We start from the raw sequence: 15,350 nt of genomic DNA on the forward strand, positions 1-15,350 counted from the left end.
TAGCGAAGACTACACCGAGATTAACAATTGAACAATCTTAGTCAACGAAGGATGCGGCCCATCTCAGCATTTGGAGCATGAAAAGAGCGGGGTAAGCTTATGTAGTCGTTGGGCAGGCGGAACCAAGACGCCAAGAGCTTTTTTCCTGCATCCTAATCGCCCATCGTGAAGGATACTCCACTTCATACTTACACGCCAGACAATAGAGATCGTTCACAATGCTTAGCGAATGCGGCTGAGGTCACTCACACGCAGCCGCAACACGATCTGGTGTTGACCAATGAGCGTGGATCTGGATCATTTTCAACATCGATCATGGTTTCAGCCTCAGCTGAAGGTGGGGACTGTTGTGCTTCGCTGCATCTGATACCTGGGGAGCATTGATGCTCTGGATAACATGTCAGTATGGGCGGCGTTGCGAATAAAGGCGAGTGTCAATCCGCACTCGCTGTACACTGTACAAGCGGTGTCGGCAGTGTGATCTTGTGGGTGGCAGGGGAGGGACTGGCATCAACACCGTACGACCACATAGCGTGAGTTTGACATGTGAAAGCTAGGCAATCGTTGCGCATGCTATTGAGGCCGAATCGGAGTATTAGCATTGTTGCAGGGTTCGTAGGCTTAGACCATGATGCACGTGATTGGTGTGTTCACTGCGGCTGACAGTACGGGTTAGACTAAGGATTGAGATGAGATTGAGGAGCTTTGTGGACTGCTCCATTTATAATACCTCTTGGAACTCTCAGGCGTAATCTTCAATATGCTTCTGTTTTCCAGTCCTGCCGCGGTTTCCGCATGCATACCTATAATGTCACTACATCATGATATGTTCTCAGGGGACTGGTCGTATTGTGGAGGATTGAAGAACACGCGGCTGGCGCCCACCTATGAGCAAATCGAGAATGCGTACCAGTTGTGCCAGTGTGCAGCGATTGTGAAGCGATTGTAGAGGTTCAGGATGGTGTGGGTAACTAAAGGGCGACTCGTGAGTCCCGAGGTCGAGCTGAGAACGCCACCACTTCAATAAGCCACCAAGGGTGCGCTAACCCCGCTTACTACTGACCTGTTGCTTTCAGACCTAGCTGAAATATACACTATCCTGTGCGGGTAAGGGGAGCACTTCTGGACCAGAACGCCAGATACCGTTCCAATTCTATCTCGGGTCCATTTGGCGGAACCTCACTAGTGGTAATCTGAAATGCCAAATAACTTCAGCGTATGTCGAGGTCGAAATTCTCTGCCTAGTCGGAACGACATGCGCTGTCTCCAAAATTCGCCGCTCACAACTCAGTCGTCCACCAGTGGCTAAAACTCAACTCGATTTCTATACCGCTGGTGGTAGTTCAAATTGGCCGAAATTTGTATCATACTGTATACGCACGTTTTCAGATGGATATAGTGCTTTTCTAACCATGCTTGATCTTTATCTTATAGCTCCTGAAGATCCTCTACTTACATTGCAAACAGCGGACGATTCATACACGAACTATGACGAATTTGCACCATTCACCAACAACACACCTGGGTTAGACAAATCATATTCTTACAATCTTGGACAGCTATTTCATGCTTACTGGACTTGCGTGAACGGATTCTATGCCCTGACTGGCGGGTTGATTAATGCCACGTCTTACACTGACGACAATACGAGTCTCGCTGGTCTAGCAATGAACCAAACTAAAAACACGACAGAAAGATTCAAGACAAGAGCTTGGTCCACTGTAGGGACCAAGAACACCGAAGAGATTGTTATTCAAGCGCATAAAAGTTGGGCCACGGTGTTGGGATATGCGTCATCCCTTTTGATCCTCGCGAGCCTCATTCCTGCGGTTTTTCGCACGTTCCTAACGAACGGTCCGGACATCATGATGAACATGTCGAGCCTTGTGATGAGGGATAATTCTTACGTAGCACTACCACCTACTGGATCGTTTCTCGAGGCTTCAGAACGGGCTCGTATTCTCAAAGACGTCAAAATACGATTCGGAGACGCGAAGAGTACCTCTGAGGTGGGCAGGCTCGCAGTAGGCTCCATCGGAGATTCTGGAGGATGGACGATTAAACGTGTGAAAAGGCACCGACTGTGTGAATAAACAAGAACATGTACATGGCGAAACCTGGCAACATACCACTGAGTTTTACGATTATCAAATCAAAGTTCTGCATCGCGATCCCACGAGAAGAAGCAAACCACCCGAGCCCTCCCACGCATTAGCGTCCGCGGACCCCTAAAACGTCATCATCTGCATCACGTCCCCGATCTGCACTGCACCACCACCCGCGTTTTCTCGATCAGATCCTAGCCCGTCCTTGTACTTCAGGCCAAAGAATAGCCTTGCATCAAAACATGTGCTTCCATACTCGTACATCTATGGCTGCGACCAACCCTCCGCCACGACCACGGAACCTTCCTGCCACAGGTAGATCCATTGCCCTAGAAAGATTCTATGCTTGTAAGAGGTATTGTGGCTTATTATTTACTGACGATTTGGGACAAGAGGCTGAGGGCATGCACGCAGGTTGTGCGTGCTGAGTGGTTTGGTCTGAGGAACTAAGCGTCATGGAAAATGGTTTTGGGCTTCTTACTAGGGAGGTGGTGACGGACGGGATGAGATGGAATAGGGACGGGTTGTTCTTCTTTAGCGATTTTGGTTGCGAAGGAATAGTTCTGGAGGATATAACATGTACGTATAAGGAGACGACGTTCCTATGCACACTTTTTACTCAATCAACTCGTGCTCCCTAAGTGAATAGATATACGCAAAATATCTCACATCTCCATCGACCAGACTACCAAACACTACCATCTCAACACCCTATCCCGTCCCCGTCTGCTCACCAACCACCCACGATGCGTTCTTTCAACATACTCACACTCCTCCTCCCCATCTTCACCACACTCCCCTCGTCACTCGCCCAAGACCAAGCTATTTCCGACGCCGAATCAACAGCGTCAGGGAACACGCTAAACACTTCCACGCAAGCTCCCGCAGAAGCTACTTCGGCCGCTCAATCAGCCGCGTCGTCGATTGCTTCCGAAGCCTTTTCTTCGGCGTTGTCGTCGGCTGCGAGTAGTATTTCCGAAAGGGTGGCTCAGAGTCCGAGTGCGACGCCTACTACGGGTGCGGCGGGGTCTACAAAAGGTATGCTTTTTGTTTTGTTTTGGATTCTAGTCCTACCGTTGATTAGGGGTGGGATGTATGCTAATGGTTTGTTAGATGCGCAGTTTGCTGCGGTGATTGGTGTGGGGTTTGCTGTTGCTGCTGGGTGGTTCGTCTGAGACAAAGAGATTGGAATGGAAAATGGAGGGAGAAAGATGAAGCGCGAATGGGATGTTAAGAACGGTATGCCACACAGCATATTCAATCTGTAGTCAGCGACAGGTAGTCGCAGACACTCCTCCAAACAGCAACATAGAGTCATCACGTCAAGGTTGATATGAGCACCATTCATCAACTCCATCTGTATATTCCAGATACAGAAAGCAACTTTGTTGCTCTTCGTAACCAATCGTCTAAACCATATGTCTAGGTACCACATCATCTATGCCGTGTATTTTGAACCCCAGCTATTCGTAAAGCCAGGTCAATACAATAACCATCCAATCATAATCCGTTAAAAGAACAATGCAGCTCTCATCGCATCAATGCCAAAACAAGGGGAGGATAAAAAAAAGGAAAAAAGGAAAACCACTTTTTTCGCCAACCATCTACAACTGTGTCAGAAGACCCTGGCTCTCCAAGAGCAGGACAATCTGGTGAACCGCTGTCCTGACATTGGTAGTGGACAAGTCCACAGTCAAATCAGCGTTGGCAGGTACCTCGTACGGGTCGTCAACACCGGTGAAGCCCTTGATCTCACCAGCGCGCGCCTTGGCGTACACGCCACGCTTGTCAGTCTTCTCCGCGTGCTCAAGCGGGGTAGAGACGTGAATGAGGTAGAAGGATCCGAATCGCTCCACAGTCTGGCGGGCCGCCTTTCTCGAGTCCTCGAAAGGAGCAATGGGCGCAACGATTGCCGCGGCACCAGCCTTTGTGAGCTCGGCGGCTACAAAGGAGATGCGGGCAATGTTCTTGTCACGGTCGGATCGGCTGAAGCCGAGCTCGCTCGAGAGCTCGCTGCGGATGGTGTCGCCGAGGAGGAGGGAGACGGATCGGCCTCCTTGTTGGTTCAGGGTGACGTTGAGAGCGCGTGCGATGGCGTCCTTGCCAGAGTTCTGGTATCCGGTCAGGAAGACGGTGAAACCTTGTTGGCTGCGAGGCGGGTGTGATTCGCGGAGGACGCGGACGACTTCGGGGTACGAGAACCATTCGGGGATCTCTTGGCCGGTTCGGAGACGCTTGCGGAGCTCTGTTTACAATTTGTTAGTTTCGAGAGAACAGGCAAGAAGACGGAAACAAAGGAGGGAATAACGTACCAGTTCCGGAAATGTCAAGGGTCTTGATACCCTGCTCAACCTCGTTCTTGGGCTTGTACTCGTCCGAGTCGGGGAGGTAGGTCATCTGGAGGAAAGGCACAACCTCGATACCGAGCTCATCCCTGTACTTCTCGACCGCGTCCTGAGCGTCGTAGGGGCCGTAAAAGTCGACGCCCTTGGAGTTCTTGCCTGGGCCAGCGTGGTCACGACCGACGATGAAGTGGGTTGCACCATGGTTCTTGCGGATAATAGCGTGCCAGATGGCCTCGCGAGGACCAGCCATACGCATAGCAAGAGGCAGAAGAGCCAGGACGGCCATGCCGTTGGGGTAGCGGGGCATGAGGGCCTGGTAGACACGGACACGGGTGAAGTGGTCAATGTCACCGGGCTTGGTCAGGCCGACGACGGGGTGGATGAGGACGTTGGCCTGGCGGGCGCGGGCAGCGCGGACCGTCAGCTCACGGTGAGCGCGGTGCATGGGGTTCCTGGTCTGGAAAGCGACGACCTTGGACCAGCCAAGCTTGTCAAAGTGCAGACGCAGTTCGGCGGGCGTGTAGCGGAGACCGACATAGTCGTAGTGCTCCAGACGGTCGATGGCCTCGAGCTTACCGCCGACGTAGTACTCGTTGACAGTCTCGTAGAGGTACTTGATGGCGGGGTGGGCTACGTCGCCGTCCTTGTCAAAGACGGCCCGCGCCTCCTTCTCCTTGTCTGGCTGGTATACATCGTCGACGGTGATGATGGCGAGGTTGCGGTCGTCGCGGAAGTCGCGAAGGGCAATGCGAGCTCCCTGCTTGACACCGACTTCATCGATTGTCTGTTTCGAGACATCGAGCGTGATGGGGATGGAGAAGAGGTTGCCGTCGGCGAGACGGTTTTCGGCAACGACACCGTCGTAGTCCTTCTGGTTCATGAAACCTGCATGGTTGCTTGTCAGGGGTCGTGTTGCTGCAAACAGGGCAAACACGAGGGGGTGGCTTTTCCGTGCCCCTCGCCTAGCGCGGGCGGCATGACGACTTACCCTCCAAGGGTGAAAAACCTCCGTTTAGGATGAGTTCCAAGTCGCAGAGCTGCCTCTCGGAGAGGACAATAGCGGGGAGCTTCTCGGCCTCGTCGAAGAGTTCCTTGCGTCGGGGCGCATCACGCGCGATCAGGTCCTTGAGGACGCCGCCTATCGTCACCCGCCGTCAGTATCTATTACCAGCTTCTCAAGTTTTGCGAGGCAGTCTTACCATGGGGTGCGTTCGCCATCTCTACGGAATATCGTGAGGAATAGAGGATTTGTGAAGAAAGTTTTGGTGAATTATGTTAGCGAAGGGCTTGACGTCGTTCTCGACTATGCAAGGCTGGCTTCGCAAAGAGTATGTTTTGGGTCACTCAAAAAGAAAGATGCGCGACTAAGTAACTACAAGGCGGGACCGGGTGGAAAGGGCTTTTTATTCCCCGGGTTCTGCGGACACTTCAGGATCCCAGTCCCGATTGTTGACCATGGGCTTCTCTGGATTTTCTCTGCTTGCAGAGACTAGGGCACAAAGCGGGTTGTTGTATGGGTCGGCAGATCTTGGACGCGATTGCGCAATTGCACGCGATACCTAGAGCCTGTCTCACCCGGCTTTTCGTTGGGCCAAGTAACCACAGTGACGTGAGCGGAGCGGAGATGCAGCAACACGTCCTGCAGTATGTGATGCGCTTTAGCGATTTTCAGGAACGCATCACGTATATGACAGGTCTAGCGCGTCGGTTCATATTCGTTTGATTCATAATTGAGCTTCATTGGCTCGTACATCGGTGGCAACTCGGCCCCGTATACATCATCGGATGCGGCTTCCGCAAACCCAGTATTTCAATGTCCCAAACCCCATGCTATGCCTTGACCCGGAAAAAAACCCAAACGCCCATGCTAATGCGATGCAACTAAACGCGAATATGATGGCCCAGCAAACTAAACGTTCAACGAGACCTCTTGCAGCTTGTTGGCTAGGTCCTCGTTTTGTTGCTTCATCGCCTGCTCCTGAAGGAACTGAGCGTATCGTGACTTGGGGTTGTGGATACCGCACTCAGTCTTGGCCTTTCCCTTCCAGCGCCCTGATCGCTCATCCTCTCCTGCAGCTACTGGCTGTGTAGAGTGCCAGTCACCAACACTCTTGTAACCCCTGTTGAGAAGGTCGTTGTATGGGACGTCGTTGGCGTCAACGTATTCCTTGACCTGGGCAAAGCTCCAGTTGGCTAGAGGGTTGATCTTGATGAGGCCAGCCTCGTCGATCTCGATGATGTCTAGGTCTCCTCGCTTTCCACCTTGGCTGCGTCGACGGCCAGTCAGGACGGCCTTGACTTGAAGTTCAGAGTAGGCACGCTCAGCGGGCTCTACCTTGGCAACGTAGTCGTAGAGTTCGTCGTTGGTGTCCCAGAGCTTGTCACCGTGCTTGGCAGTAAAGTCGTTGACATTGTCGCAGCCAGCAGGCTTGTAGACGTGGACCGGTGTTCCGTATCGCCTCCTTACTCGGTCGACAAGGGCATATGTTTCATCGAAGTGGTATAGTGTGTCCAAAAAGATCAAGTCGATGTTGTGCTTCAGTGGCCCGTCAAGCTTCGAAAGCATGTCCACAGTGACGAGGCCAGTAAGTCCAAAGGCGGTAGTCTGGAACAGTCCAGGCAGAGATGTAATGCACCATCGGAGAATATCTACTTCCAGTCAATCCACGAAGCTTTCCAAGAACGAATCACTGCCACATACCTTGAGGCTCGAGCTTTTGTAGCTGTGCGTTGATGAACTTCAAGTGAGGCTTTGCGAAGTAAACTTCAGGCAGACTCTCCTGGCTGGATTCGGCTGAAGCGTAGCCCGACTCCTCACGGAGTGTAGGCTGCTTGAAAGAGTCTACACTTGCAAACATTGGTGACGACATGTTTCAAGATTGTGTGGCGGAAGTTTGGGATATGGCAAGCACGTGCCGAGAAACCAGAAGCAGAATGTCTTTGTGGTTTGGTGTATAATGGAGGTTTCCCGAAAGAAACTACTATTATCAATCGTTTGGATCTGGAGGTGGAAAGAGGGAGAGCGACCACGGCCTGGAGTATATATTGGGCGCCGCCATCGGGATCGCTTTGTAACCCATCTCCGCAAGGTGCGATAGTTGGGGGTGAAGACGTGCGATCACGCAATTCGCGCTAGTACATGGTGGAGCAAAACTCTTCCTGCCAGCCTTATGTAAGGCAGTCTCGCCAATCATTCGGCGGCAGTAGACGTTTTGCTAGATCTGAGGCTCGGACGACGTCTATGCTCATGTACTCCGCGGCTGTGCGTTGGTTGGAAATCGCCCGATGGTTTGAGGTTTTGTCATCAACGTCATCCCGTCGACGTCTGCCGAACAATGCGGAAGGTTGAAGTCATAGTGATCTGGCTTTGACTGACGGACTAGGCAGTCGGCTGGTGGCTAATCTCAACATGCAATGTTGTCTCATCTTGACCCTTCTCTTGATGTTTGTCTTTGTTGGCAATATGGAGTCGGTGGAGTGCCCCGGTCCATCGGCAAGCGCCGGGCGATCGCGTCCGGGGCCTCGCTCAGAAGACTTGCGACACGCATCAGGATTTTCTACAAAATCATCGATTAGTGCGGGTTGTTGTGGAACGGCAGGTAGAAAATTTACCTATAGCTGTCTATGCATGAGACTGAACGAATTCTCGCCTTGTGCACGACTCAGTGCAGCCTGTCGCTCTGGGGCGTGAGGATTGTTCCGCGTGCGCAATCCAACCTTCTCATCTGCAATGCACTACTGTATCATCTTCCCGGGTAGTTATGCGAGGTAGCAATGCGACGCAATCTCATCTGTACGCTTGGTGGCGAGTTGTTGTCGAGAATGTGGCGGATGTCACGGCGGGGTCGCTGCTGTCTTAACGAATTCGGCCTTTGTACACTAAACCGCCCCGCGGCTAATCGGTAAGGTTTGCGGCTCTGCATCAATTGGGTGGGACTTGTTGCCGCACTCAGCAAGTTGTACTGCTGACAGTGAATTCTTACACTGATTCGAGCTGTCCAACTCCGTGGATGCGAGAAGCTCATCTACGTCTATTACTTGGGTATGATCTCTGAGAACGTGACATACCGCCAGACCCTCTTGTCCGGACATTATTGGTGGACTGGTGTCAAGTCTTTATCGCATTTCGCTTGCATCATTGCGTTTAAGATCAAGCCCTTCGATTTCTTTGTTCTTATTCTTATACGCCCAACTTCGCAACCAACGTGTGACTACACATCACCGTAATCTGTAGCCGCCGCTCCAGTGGAATCTGATACTGACACACCTACCTCATGTTCATCATTTCATCAACGTCATGCACACATCAAGCTTCATCAGCGCACAAAGCTAATAGAACAATCATCAACCCCGATTTCTACTTCTCCATCCGATCCAATACTCCAATCCTCCCACTCCACAATTCTTTCGCATTTGCCCAAAACACCATCTCCTTCTCCTCAAACCCCAACTCGCCCGACCAAGCCAGCCCGTTGATGTTAGCATCCACGTCCCAGAACCCGATGCCATATGGATAATCCGTCCCAAACACCATTTGACGAATCGGGATTCCCATTCCATCCGTCAACCCTTTGATCTGGTTCGGCCACACAGGACCCGCACTATCGTACCAAAAGCGAGATTTGTATGCTTCCCTGGCTGCGGAGGAGATTTCAGGGAAGCCGAGGAGGAAGCGCTCGGAGATGTCGGGAAAAGCGCCTGCGCCGTGAGAAATGCGGAAGTGGAGGGATGGGTAGGTGACGATGGTGGAAGCGGCCGTTAAACTGGAGATTGCGCGGGCGGTTTCAAAGTAGAACTCCCCGAGACCGGAACGTAAAGGTGCTGTGGGTAGGTTAACTTTTGATTACCGTTTTTGGTTTTTGCTCTGGTTTGTCGTGCGACGACTTGTGGCTTTTAGAAGGGAGAAAAAGAAACTTACAAGGCCGGGAATTTATCAGTCGGCCATCGTCGAGCTTGATGATGGGTTCGGTCGGATGCACAAAGACTACTTCCTTACCACTCCCCTCGGCTTTCCCCGCTCTTTCTTGGAGAAACGCCCACAGCGGATCGAAAACTGGATCGCCGGGATACAAGCCCTCGTGGTTTGTCAACACGCCGACGCCCACTGGCTGTCTTCCAACCATGCCAAACATGCGCTTCAACTCCGTGATCGACTCCTGCACGTGAGGCAAAGGCATGATAGCCATCCAACTAAACCTTTCAGGATAGATTCTGCAAAGTTCTGCAGCGAAGCAATTGAGCAGGCGGGCGAGGGCAAGCGTCTTCTTCTTCCTTAGTACCTCGTCTTTCTCGGTTAGAAAAGCATTGGCTTGGGGCGTGGAGATGCAGAGTACAGAATGGGCAATGCTGTGTTCGCTCATGAACTTGAGATGAGAGGATACGTTCCAAGATGGTGTTGCGCGGCCTGCGGCGTTCAATTCGAGAGCACGGAACCAGTCCGGAATAGGGCTGTAAGATTTCTGTTAGTAGGAACTCCTATCTGTAGTCTGCTGGAGTGGTCATGGGCCGGCTTGTGGGCTTACTGGGTATGCGTATCAACTCTTCTTGAAGTCGAAAAGTCGAATTCTTGCATGTCCACCGCATTACTGGCTAGCGAAGTGATGCTTGCGATAGCCTCTTTGGCAAAGGGTAGTACGGTCAGATCGATGCCGTCAACATATGCTTCGTATTGTATCTGCATCCAGAGTTTGTTCTCGTCATGTTGTGTACCATTTGAAGGCGTTGGATACGGTTTCCCGTAGGGATATGCCTCCGTTGTGTTAGTCGTATTGCTTCCAGAACAGAGCACTCGGCGCAAGCCAAAGCTTCATTCCTCCTTTGCACTACTCACCATCCTCTCACTAGACGACATCCTGATGTGGGGAAAGATGTTGATGATGCTAGCGCTTGTGGTTGTTACGATGCAGGCTACCCCACACGTCAGTAAAGACAAAGAAGGGACTCGCATATTTGACAGGTGTAGCTCAACTCACAGTCTTGCACGTACGATGTTTATTATGCTTTGCAGATCTTTGTAGGCGACCCTGATTACTGTTGTTGTTGTTATCGTCGTCGCTGGATCAGTAGGTTTAGCTCCATGTAACTAGTACCCGCATGTGCGGGGAGCCGCCACCCAGGGAAGTCGCACTTGTACCTTGTATTTTGCTGCTTCTTACCTATTTTCTGAAGCTAGAAATGCGACCTAGAAACCTTCGGCTTAGTAGACATGGTCATACATCGGAACTACACATGCATAAGATAGACGTCACCCGAGAAAGGACGCGCAAATATCCGAAACATCGCAACAAGCGACATTGCGAGAATGAGAGGGGAAAAAAAGCAACATGAAAATTCACAAACTACCCAGCAACCAAACTACGCAGCTCCAGCAGTCGTAACAGCACTCTGGTACTTCAAATCCAACTGCGGCGCCTCCACTCCCTTTGCAGGCACATCACCCAGCCCTTCCGGCTCTACATAATCCCCCTCCTTATACCCATTAACCTTGAGTCTCAACTTCCTACTCTCGGCATAAACAACCCTGCGCATCCGATTCGTGCTTCCGAGCGGCTGATGCTCCTTGAGCCCATGCCAGCTATTCACCGTGATGCGATCATCCCACCAAGTTCTAAACTCTGGTAACCACGAGTCCTGCGGCGGAAACTCAATGGTGGCGATTTGCTCAAAGGGGTACTTTTTCGGATCCCATTCGATGCCAATGTCGTCTACGGGCTGTTCGGTGAGGTCCTGGAGGAGCTGTGCGCAGAAGCTGTAGGAGATGGGGTTATTGAGGTGGTGTTTGCGCAGGGTTTGAGAGAGGATGTTGATGGGGTCCGAGTCCTTGACTTCAGTGTTTTCGAGATCCTTTTGGAATTGGCTAGCGGGGAAGACGCCGTATTTGGCTACGTAGGCGCCGTGGCGGTAGGCGGATTGCGAGTACTCTGGCATGGCGACCATGTGCTGCTTTGGTAGTTGTCCACCCAGTGTTGCGACGTCTGCGTCTACTCTTTTGCTCTGCTCGTCGGCAAACGTGGGCAGGTCGTTCCAGTTTCGTTCCAGGGCGTCTGCGATGTCGTAGGTGGTTTGTGGATCGCGTAGCTCGAGGACTGGGTAGTTGTTGAATGTCCAGTCTTGCGTCTTCTTGTCTTCTCCCCAGATCTTCTCGCCCTCGATGCCGAAGATCTTCATGCCGATGCCGCGTGGTGCTGCAAGGTTGTCGGGTAAGATCTTGGGTGTTAGGGATGAGTAGCGCATGATCACGTCGTAGGTACCAGGTTTGGCAAACATGCCCTGGGCGAGATGCTCAGGAAGGTTATCATGAACTGTAAACTTGCCCATAACGCACTGTACTTGCGATTAGCACATCCGATACTTGGAAGAAAGACCAAAGTGTACTTACACCTTGTGTCTTCAGATGCGTGCCTCTGAGACAATGCATATGCTCATTGAAGTTCATCATCTGGAACCGATTGAACTGAGCAGACACCTGCTTAATCTTTTCTTCTTCATCATCTGGGATATTTTCAACACCGGGCGCATTCCATTTGATGTATGTTCCGGGAGCTTTTTTGTCTTGCCCACCAGCTTTGATGGTACCGCTGGCTACCTTGCCGTTATGAATGTTCACAATCCGATGGTAGCCCATGGGGCATGTTTCGATCTTGGTTCCACTCATGTTGATGGAGCAGTAGTAAATTCCTGACTGATGCTTGTATACGGATCACAGTCTACTTAAGCCACCAGCGCGGTCCTCGTGGCGACCCCGCAATGGGTAGCATTTAGCTTCCGCCTCGCCGACAGTGTCGACTTCTCCATGTTTCAGTATGAATGGAATGGCTCTAGATGATGCGGGGTAGCACACAAATGATTCCAGTTCTTTGATGTTCACGCGTGCACTGTGTGGTCGGAAGCTGCTCCGGAAAGCTCTCCTGCATGCGTCGTCGATCTAGCCTGCCGCAATTGACCAATGGAGAGCATCGAATTGAAGATCATGATCGCAAGTCGCGTAGCCACCCGCAAATTACATGTTTCTTGAATGCATGATTTGGAAGCATGGTAGTGTTCTAGGATTATGTAATGTAAGAGTATACATGCGCGTTTCAGCAGACCAAACATTATATTAGATTGAGTAACTTCGCAGCGAGCATGCGCCAGGCTGCGAGGAACAATTGTCTATGATGACACTGGAAGTTGATAATACTGTAAAGCCAGGGGTTTGAAGCTTCTACAAGCAAGATTAAGAGGCACCCGGCGACGGCTAGAGTTGGATGCAAGGCGCGGCAGCTCAGTGCAGTGATGAAGCGGACGATGTCAAGAAGAAAATCAAGCGATGACTCCAACGCAGAGGTTGGTGTTTGCCCACATCATTGTGCAGTCATCCTCGATGGCAGGGTCTAATCACGCACATGACGTTAGCTACCATCTTCAAAGCGATTTCCAGAACATGAGAAACTTACTCCACTTGGCAAGATCCTCCAGGCTGACTCCATACTCCTTCTGGATAGCCGGGCAGGTCTCGCCGCTCTCGACAAAATGGAACTTGTTGCAGTTGTCCACCATGCCTTCCTGGATAGGCCTCGGTGTCTCGATTCCGTTTGAGGGCTTGGTAGGCGTGGGGGTATGTCCGACTACGGACACACAGGCGTAAGTGTCGGCAAGCAGGTTGGTGCATGTCTCGCCGGCCTGGGGGTTCCAGGTAAGGAAGTCGTCGAGAGTGATGCCCTTGGCGCTGGCGATGTCGATGCAGATGTCGCCAGGCTTTACGAAGTAGTATTCATCGCAGTTGGATACGATGCCGGGCTGAAGAGGAGAAGGGGTAGTGCCTGGAGGACAGTAAGTTGGTACCGGCATATATGGTTTCAATCGGGTATCGAGACAACCTACCGTTGATGGGCGGGGTGATGGTCGCGTTGGTAAAGACTGGGTCAGAGGGCTGCAAAGGAGCACCCAACGCCGCACCGGCGAGAAGCAAGCTTGACAAAAAGAGTGACATGGTGCTATTAGGACAAAAGAATGGAGTTGTGCGGGAAGTAATATTAGGTAGCCGGATTTGCGTAAGGTTTGGATATGGTAAACCTCGCGGGCAAGGCCACTCTTATGTACTCGAGCAGAGTCTTCCTACGACAAGCTGTAGCCCCTGAGCTAGACCTGAACTACGATATTGCACCTGTGTTTGCTATCATGGCATCGGAAAGTGCTCGGCGCTGCTGCGGTCTGCGGGTGTAAGACGGTCGAGCAACAATACAGCACCTGGGCAGGGACGACAAGCCCCACTGGTTTTTGATCGAGATCAGAACAGAATTACTATGCCATTGTAGAACGGGAATGAGAATAACATATGCTTGAACCGGAGTTGCATATCAAGCTTCGAATTGAATCATACGTTTGCAGCTAACGAGCGAAGATGTCTACGTAAAAGACTTTGAGCGGAGGCCAAGGCCAATACCAACGGCATGACGTACGGGGCTCAGCGACGTGAAATGAACAACTGCAAGTAAGCACTTAGCACGGTTGACGCATTCGGGCGACGGACGATTTGAACACAGGGGTTGCTTAGGTGCGTGAGATGACAAGAGTCAGCAGATTAGGCGGTCCGAGAAGTTGTGTCTTGGCGGGACTTTAGAACGGGCCGCGACTCGAGTGCTTGTTCGTGAAGATGCAAGAAGAGAAGATTGGAGTGTCTGGAGAGGTCGACTACCCCACGGTCGGGAGGGCGGAGGGTATGCATGCACGTGCGTTGAGATGCCAGCACCTTCTCCAAACCACAGCGTCGGGCCAGTTGGTTCGCGCCAGCCCCGCCATAGAGCACCGACTCTCGCGCAACCAACTCTTGCCCAGCTGCCCATATCCCATCCCCACACTCGCACACGCCGCCCACGATGCAGTCGCTCCCCGATGCGCGATCGCAAAGCTTCGAGGAGCTCTACGGCCCTCCCGAGAACTTTCTGGAGATCGAGGTAGGCCCGCTAGACGCTTCCCTTGCCCTGGTCCTGTCCCGCAGCCTTGCTCACAATTGTCGCGTGCACAGGTCAGAAACCCAATGACACACGGTGAGTGCAGACAGAGAGATGCGGCCTATCGCGCGAGTGTCAACTAATGCGCTGCACCAGGCGTTGGCCGTGGCATGTACACAACCTACGAAATCGTAATGCGAACCAACATCCCCGCCTTCAAGCTCAAGTCGTCGACGGTGCGCCGCCGCTACAGTGAGTTTGAGGCTTTCCGCGATATCCTCGAGCGCGAGTCGGCGCGCGTCACAATACCACCGCTGCCGGGCAAGGTCCTCACCAACCGCTTCTCCGACGATGTGATTGAGCACCGGCGCGAAGGCCTACAGCGCTTCCTCCAGATTGTCGTGGGCCACCCGCTGCTGCAGACGGGCAGCAAGGTCTTGGCCGCATTCGTACAGGGTGCGTGTCTATTAGGTCCTGGACAAGCAATGACTGACGACTGGCAGATCCCAACTGGGACAGACACGCATGGTAGACTGACTGGTCGGAGCACGTCAAGCGCACGACTTATGACATGACGGCACACTTAATATCAGATTGTCGCATTTGCTGCGTTACGGAGCGATAGGGCGTTTTTTTTTTGTCGAGATTTCACTTGGGAGGCTTGGTCCCATGTCACGAGTAGTCACAAGCAAAATGTTGATGCTTCATCACCGTCGTCACATGTCACATGCATCAAGCTCGATGCGAGCCCGTTCACGCACCCCCACGAGCTTCTGCGTCCATGGCTGGGGACGCGCGCCGGCTAGAAGGATTGCTAACAAATTGACATCAGCGGCGAATCTCCTCCGCGCTGCGCTAGCGATGCAACAAGCAAGGCGCGGGGTTTAGTAGCAAGCAAAAGTTTTTGGTTGCCGAACCGTCTTAACCCTGCATGTTCCCGACCTCGTGGCCCCGGTGCTTCTTCGACC

The 15,350-nt window shown here is 52.2% G+C and overlaps 8 protein-coding genes across 8 annotated transcripts; 3 read left to right on the forward strand and 5 right to left on the reverse strand.

The window, feature by feature from the left end:
* Nucleotides 1–1,412: 1,412 nt before the first annotated feature.
* Nucleotides 1,413–2,093, forward strand: AA0111_g7019 (hypothetical protein; the record flags this gene model as incomplete). The annotated part of the gene is made up of 1 exon (XM_028653307.1): nucleotides 1,413–2,093. The coding sequence occupies one exon, from the start codon at nucleotides 1,413–1,415 to the stop codon at nucleotides 2,091–2,093; it is 681 nt and encodes a 226-aa protein (XP_028505443.1).
* Nucleotides 2,094–2,851: 758 nt separating this feature from the next.
* On the forward strand, nucleotides 2,852–3,280 carry AA0111_g7020 (hypothetical protein; the record flags this gene model as incomplete). Its single annotated transcript, XM_028653309.1, has 2 exons — nucleotides 2,852–3,143; nucleotides 3,219–3,280. The coding sequence occupies 2 exons, from the start codon at nucleotides 2,852–2,854 to the stop codon at nucleotides 3,278–3,280; spliced, it is 354 nt and encodes a 117-aa protein (XP_028505339.1).
* A 429-nt stretch (nucleotides 3,281–3,709) lies between these two features.
* AA0111_g7021 (Sulfate adenylyltransferase) lies at nucleotides 3,710–5,668 on the reverse strand (the record flags this gene model as incomplete). The annotated part of the gene is made up of 4 exons (XM_028653310.1): nucleotides 3,710–4,350; nucleotides 4,418–5,335; nucleotides 5,439–5,588; nucleotides 5,650–5,668. 4 exons carry the CDS (start codon nucleotides 5,666–5,668, stop codon nucleotides 3,710–3,712), a joined length of 1,728 nt encoding a protein of 575 aa, XP_028505338.1.
* Nucleotides 5,669–6,359: 691 nt separating this feature from the next.
* AA0111_g7022 (Phosphoadenosine phosphosulfate reductase) lies at nucleotides 6,360–7,320 on the reverse strand (the record flags this gene model as incomplete). Its single annotated transcript, XM_028653311.1, has 2 exons — nucleotides 6,360–7,099; nucleotides 7,152–7,320. The coding sequence occupies 2 exons, from the start codon at nucleotides 7,318–7,320 to the stop codon at nucleotides 6,360–6,362; spliced, it is 909 nt and encodes a 302-aa protein (XP_028505341.1).
* A 1,487-nt stretch (nucleotides 7,321–8,807) lies between these two features.
* On the reverse strand, nucleotides 8,808–10,301 carry AA0111_g7023 (hypothetical protein; the record flags this gene model as incomplete). Its single annotated transcript, XM_028653312.1, has 4 exons — nucleotides 8,808–9,271; nucleotides 9,369–9,898; nucleotides 9,973–10,199; nucleotides 10,281–10,301. The coding sequence occupies 4 exons, from the start codon at nucleotides 10,299–10,301 to the stop codon at nucleotides 8,808–8,810; spliced, it is 1,242 nt and encodes a 413-aa protein (XP_028505340.1).
* Nucleotides 10,302–10,804: 503 nt separating this feature from the next.
* On the reverse strand, nucleotides 10,805–12,104 carry AA0111_g7024 (hypothetical protein; the record flags this gene model as incomplete). Its single annotated transcript, XM_028653313.1, has 2 exons — nucleotides 10,805–11,773; nucleotides 11,829–12,104. 2 exons carry the CDS (start codon nucleotides 12,102–12,104, stop codon nucleotides 10,805–10,807), a joined length of 1,245 nt encoding a protein of 414 aa, XP_028505335.1.
* A 647-nt stretch (nucleotides 12,105–12,751) lies between these two features.
* AA0111_g7025 (hypothetical protein) lies at nucleotides 12,752–13,421 on the reverse strand (the record flags this gene model as incomplete). The annotated part of the gene is made up of 3 exons (XM_028653314.1): nucleotides 12,752–12,822; nucleotides 12,886–13,251; nucleotides 13,313–13,421. The coding sequence occupies 3 exons, from the start codon at nucleotides 13,419–13,421 to the stop codon at nucleotides 12,752–12,754; spliced, it is 546 nt and encodes a 181-aa protein (XP_028505334.1).
* An 886-nt stretch (nucleotides 13,422–14,307) lies between these two features.
* On the forward strand, nucleotides 14,308–14,914 carry AA0111_g7026 (hypothetical protein; the record flags this gene model as incomplete). The annotated part of the gene is made up of 4 exons (XM_028653315.1): nucleotides 14,308–14,385; nucleotides 14,457–14,478; nucleotides 14,539–14,838; nucleotides 14,886–14,914. The coding sequence occupies 4 exons, from the start codon at nucleotides 14,308–14,310 to the stop codon at nucleotides 14,912–14,914; spliced, it is 429 nt and encodes a 142-aa protein (XP_028505337.1).
* Between the last annotated feature and the right edge of the window lie 436 nt (nucleotides 14,915–15,350).

Source organism: Alternaria arborescens (assembly GCF_004154835.1).
Source record: "Alternaria arborescens strain FERA 675 chromosome Unknown contig_15, whole genome shotgun sequence".
NCBI classification, from domain to species: Eukaryota; Fungi; Ascomycota; class Dothideomycetes; order Pleosporales; family Pleosporaceae; genus Alternaria; species Alternaria arborescens.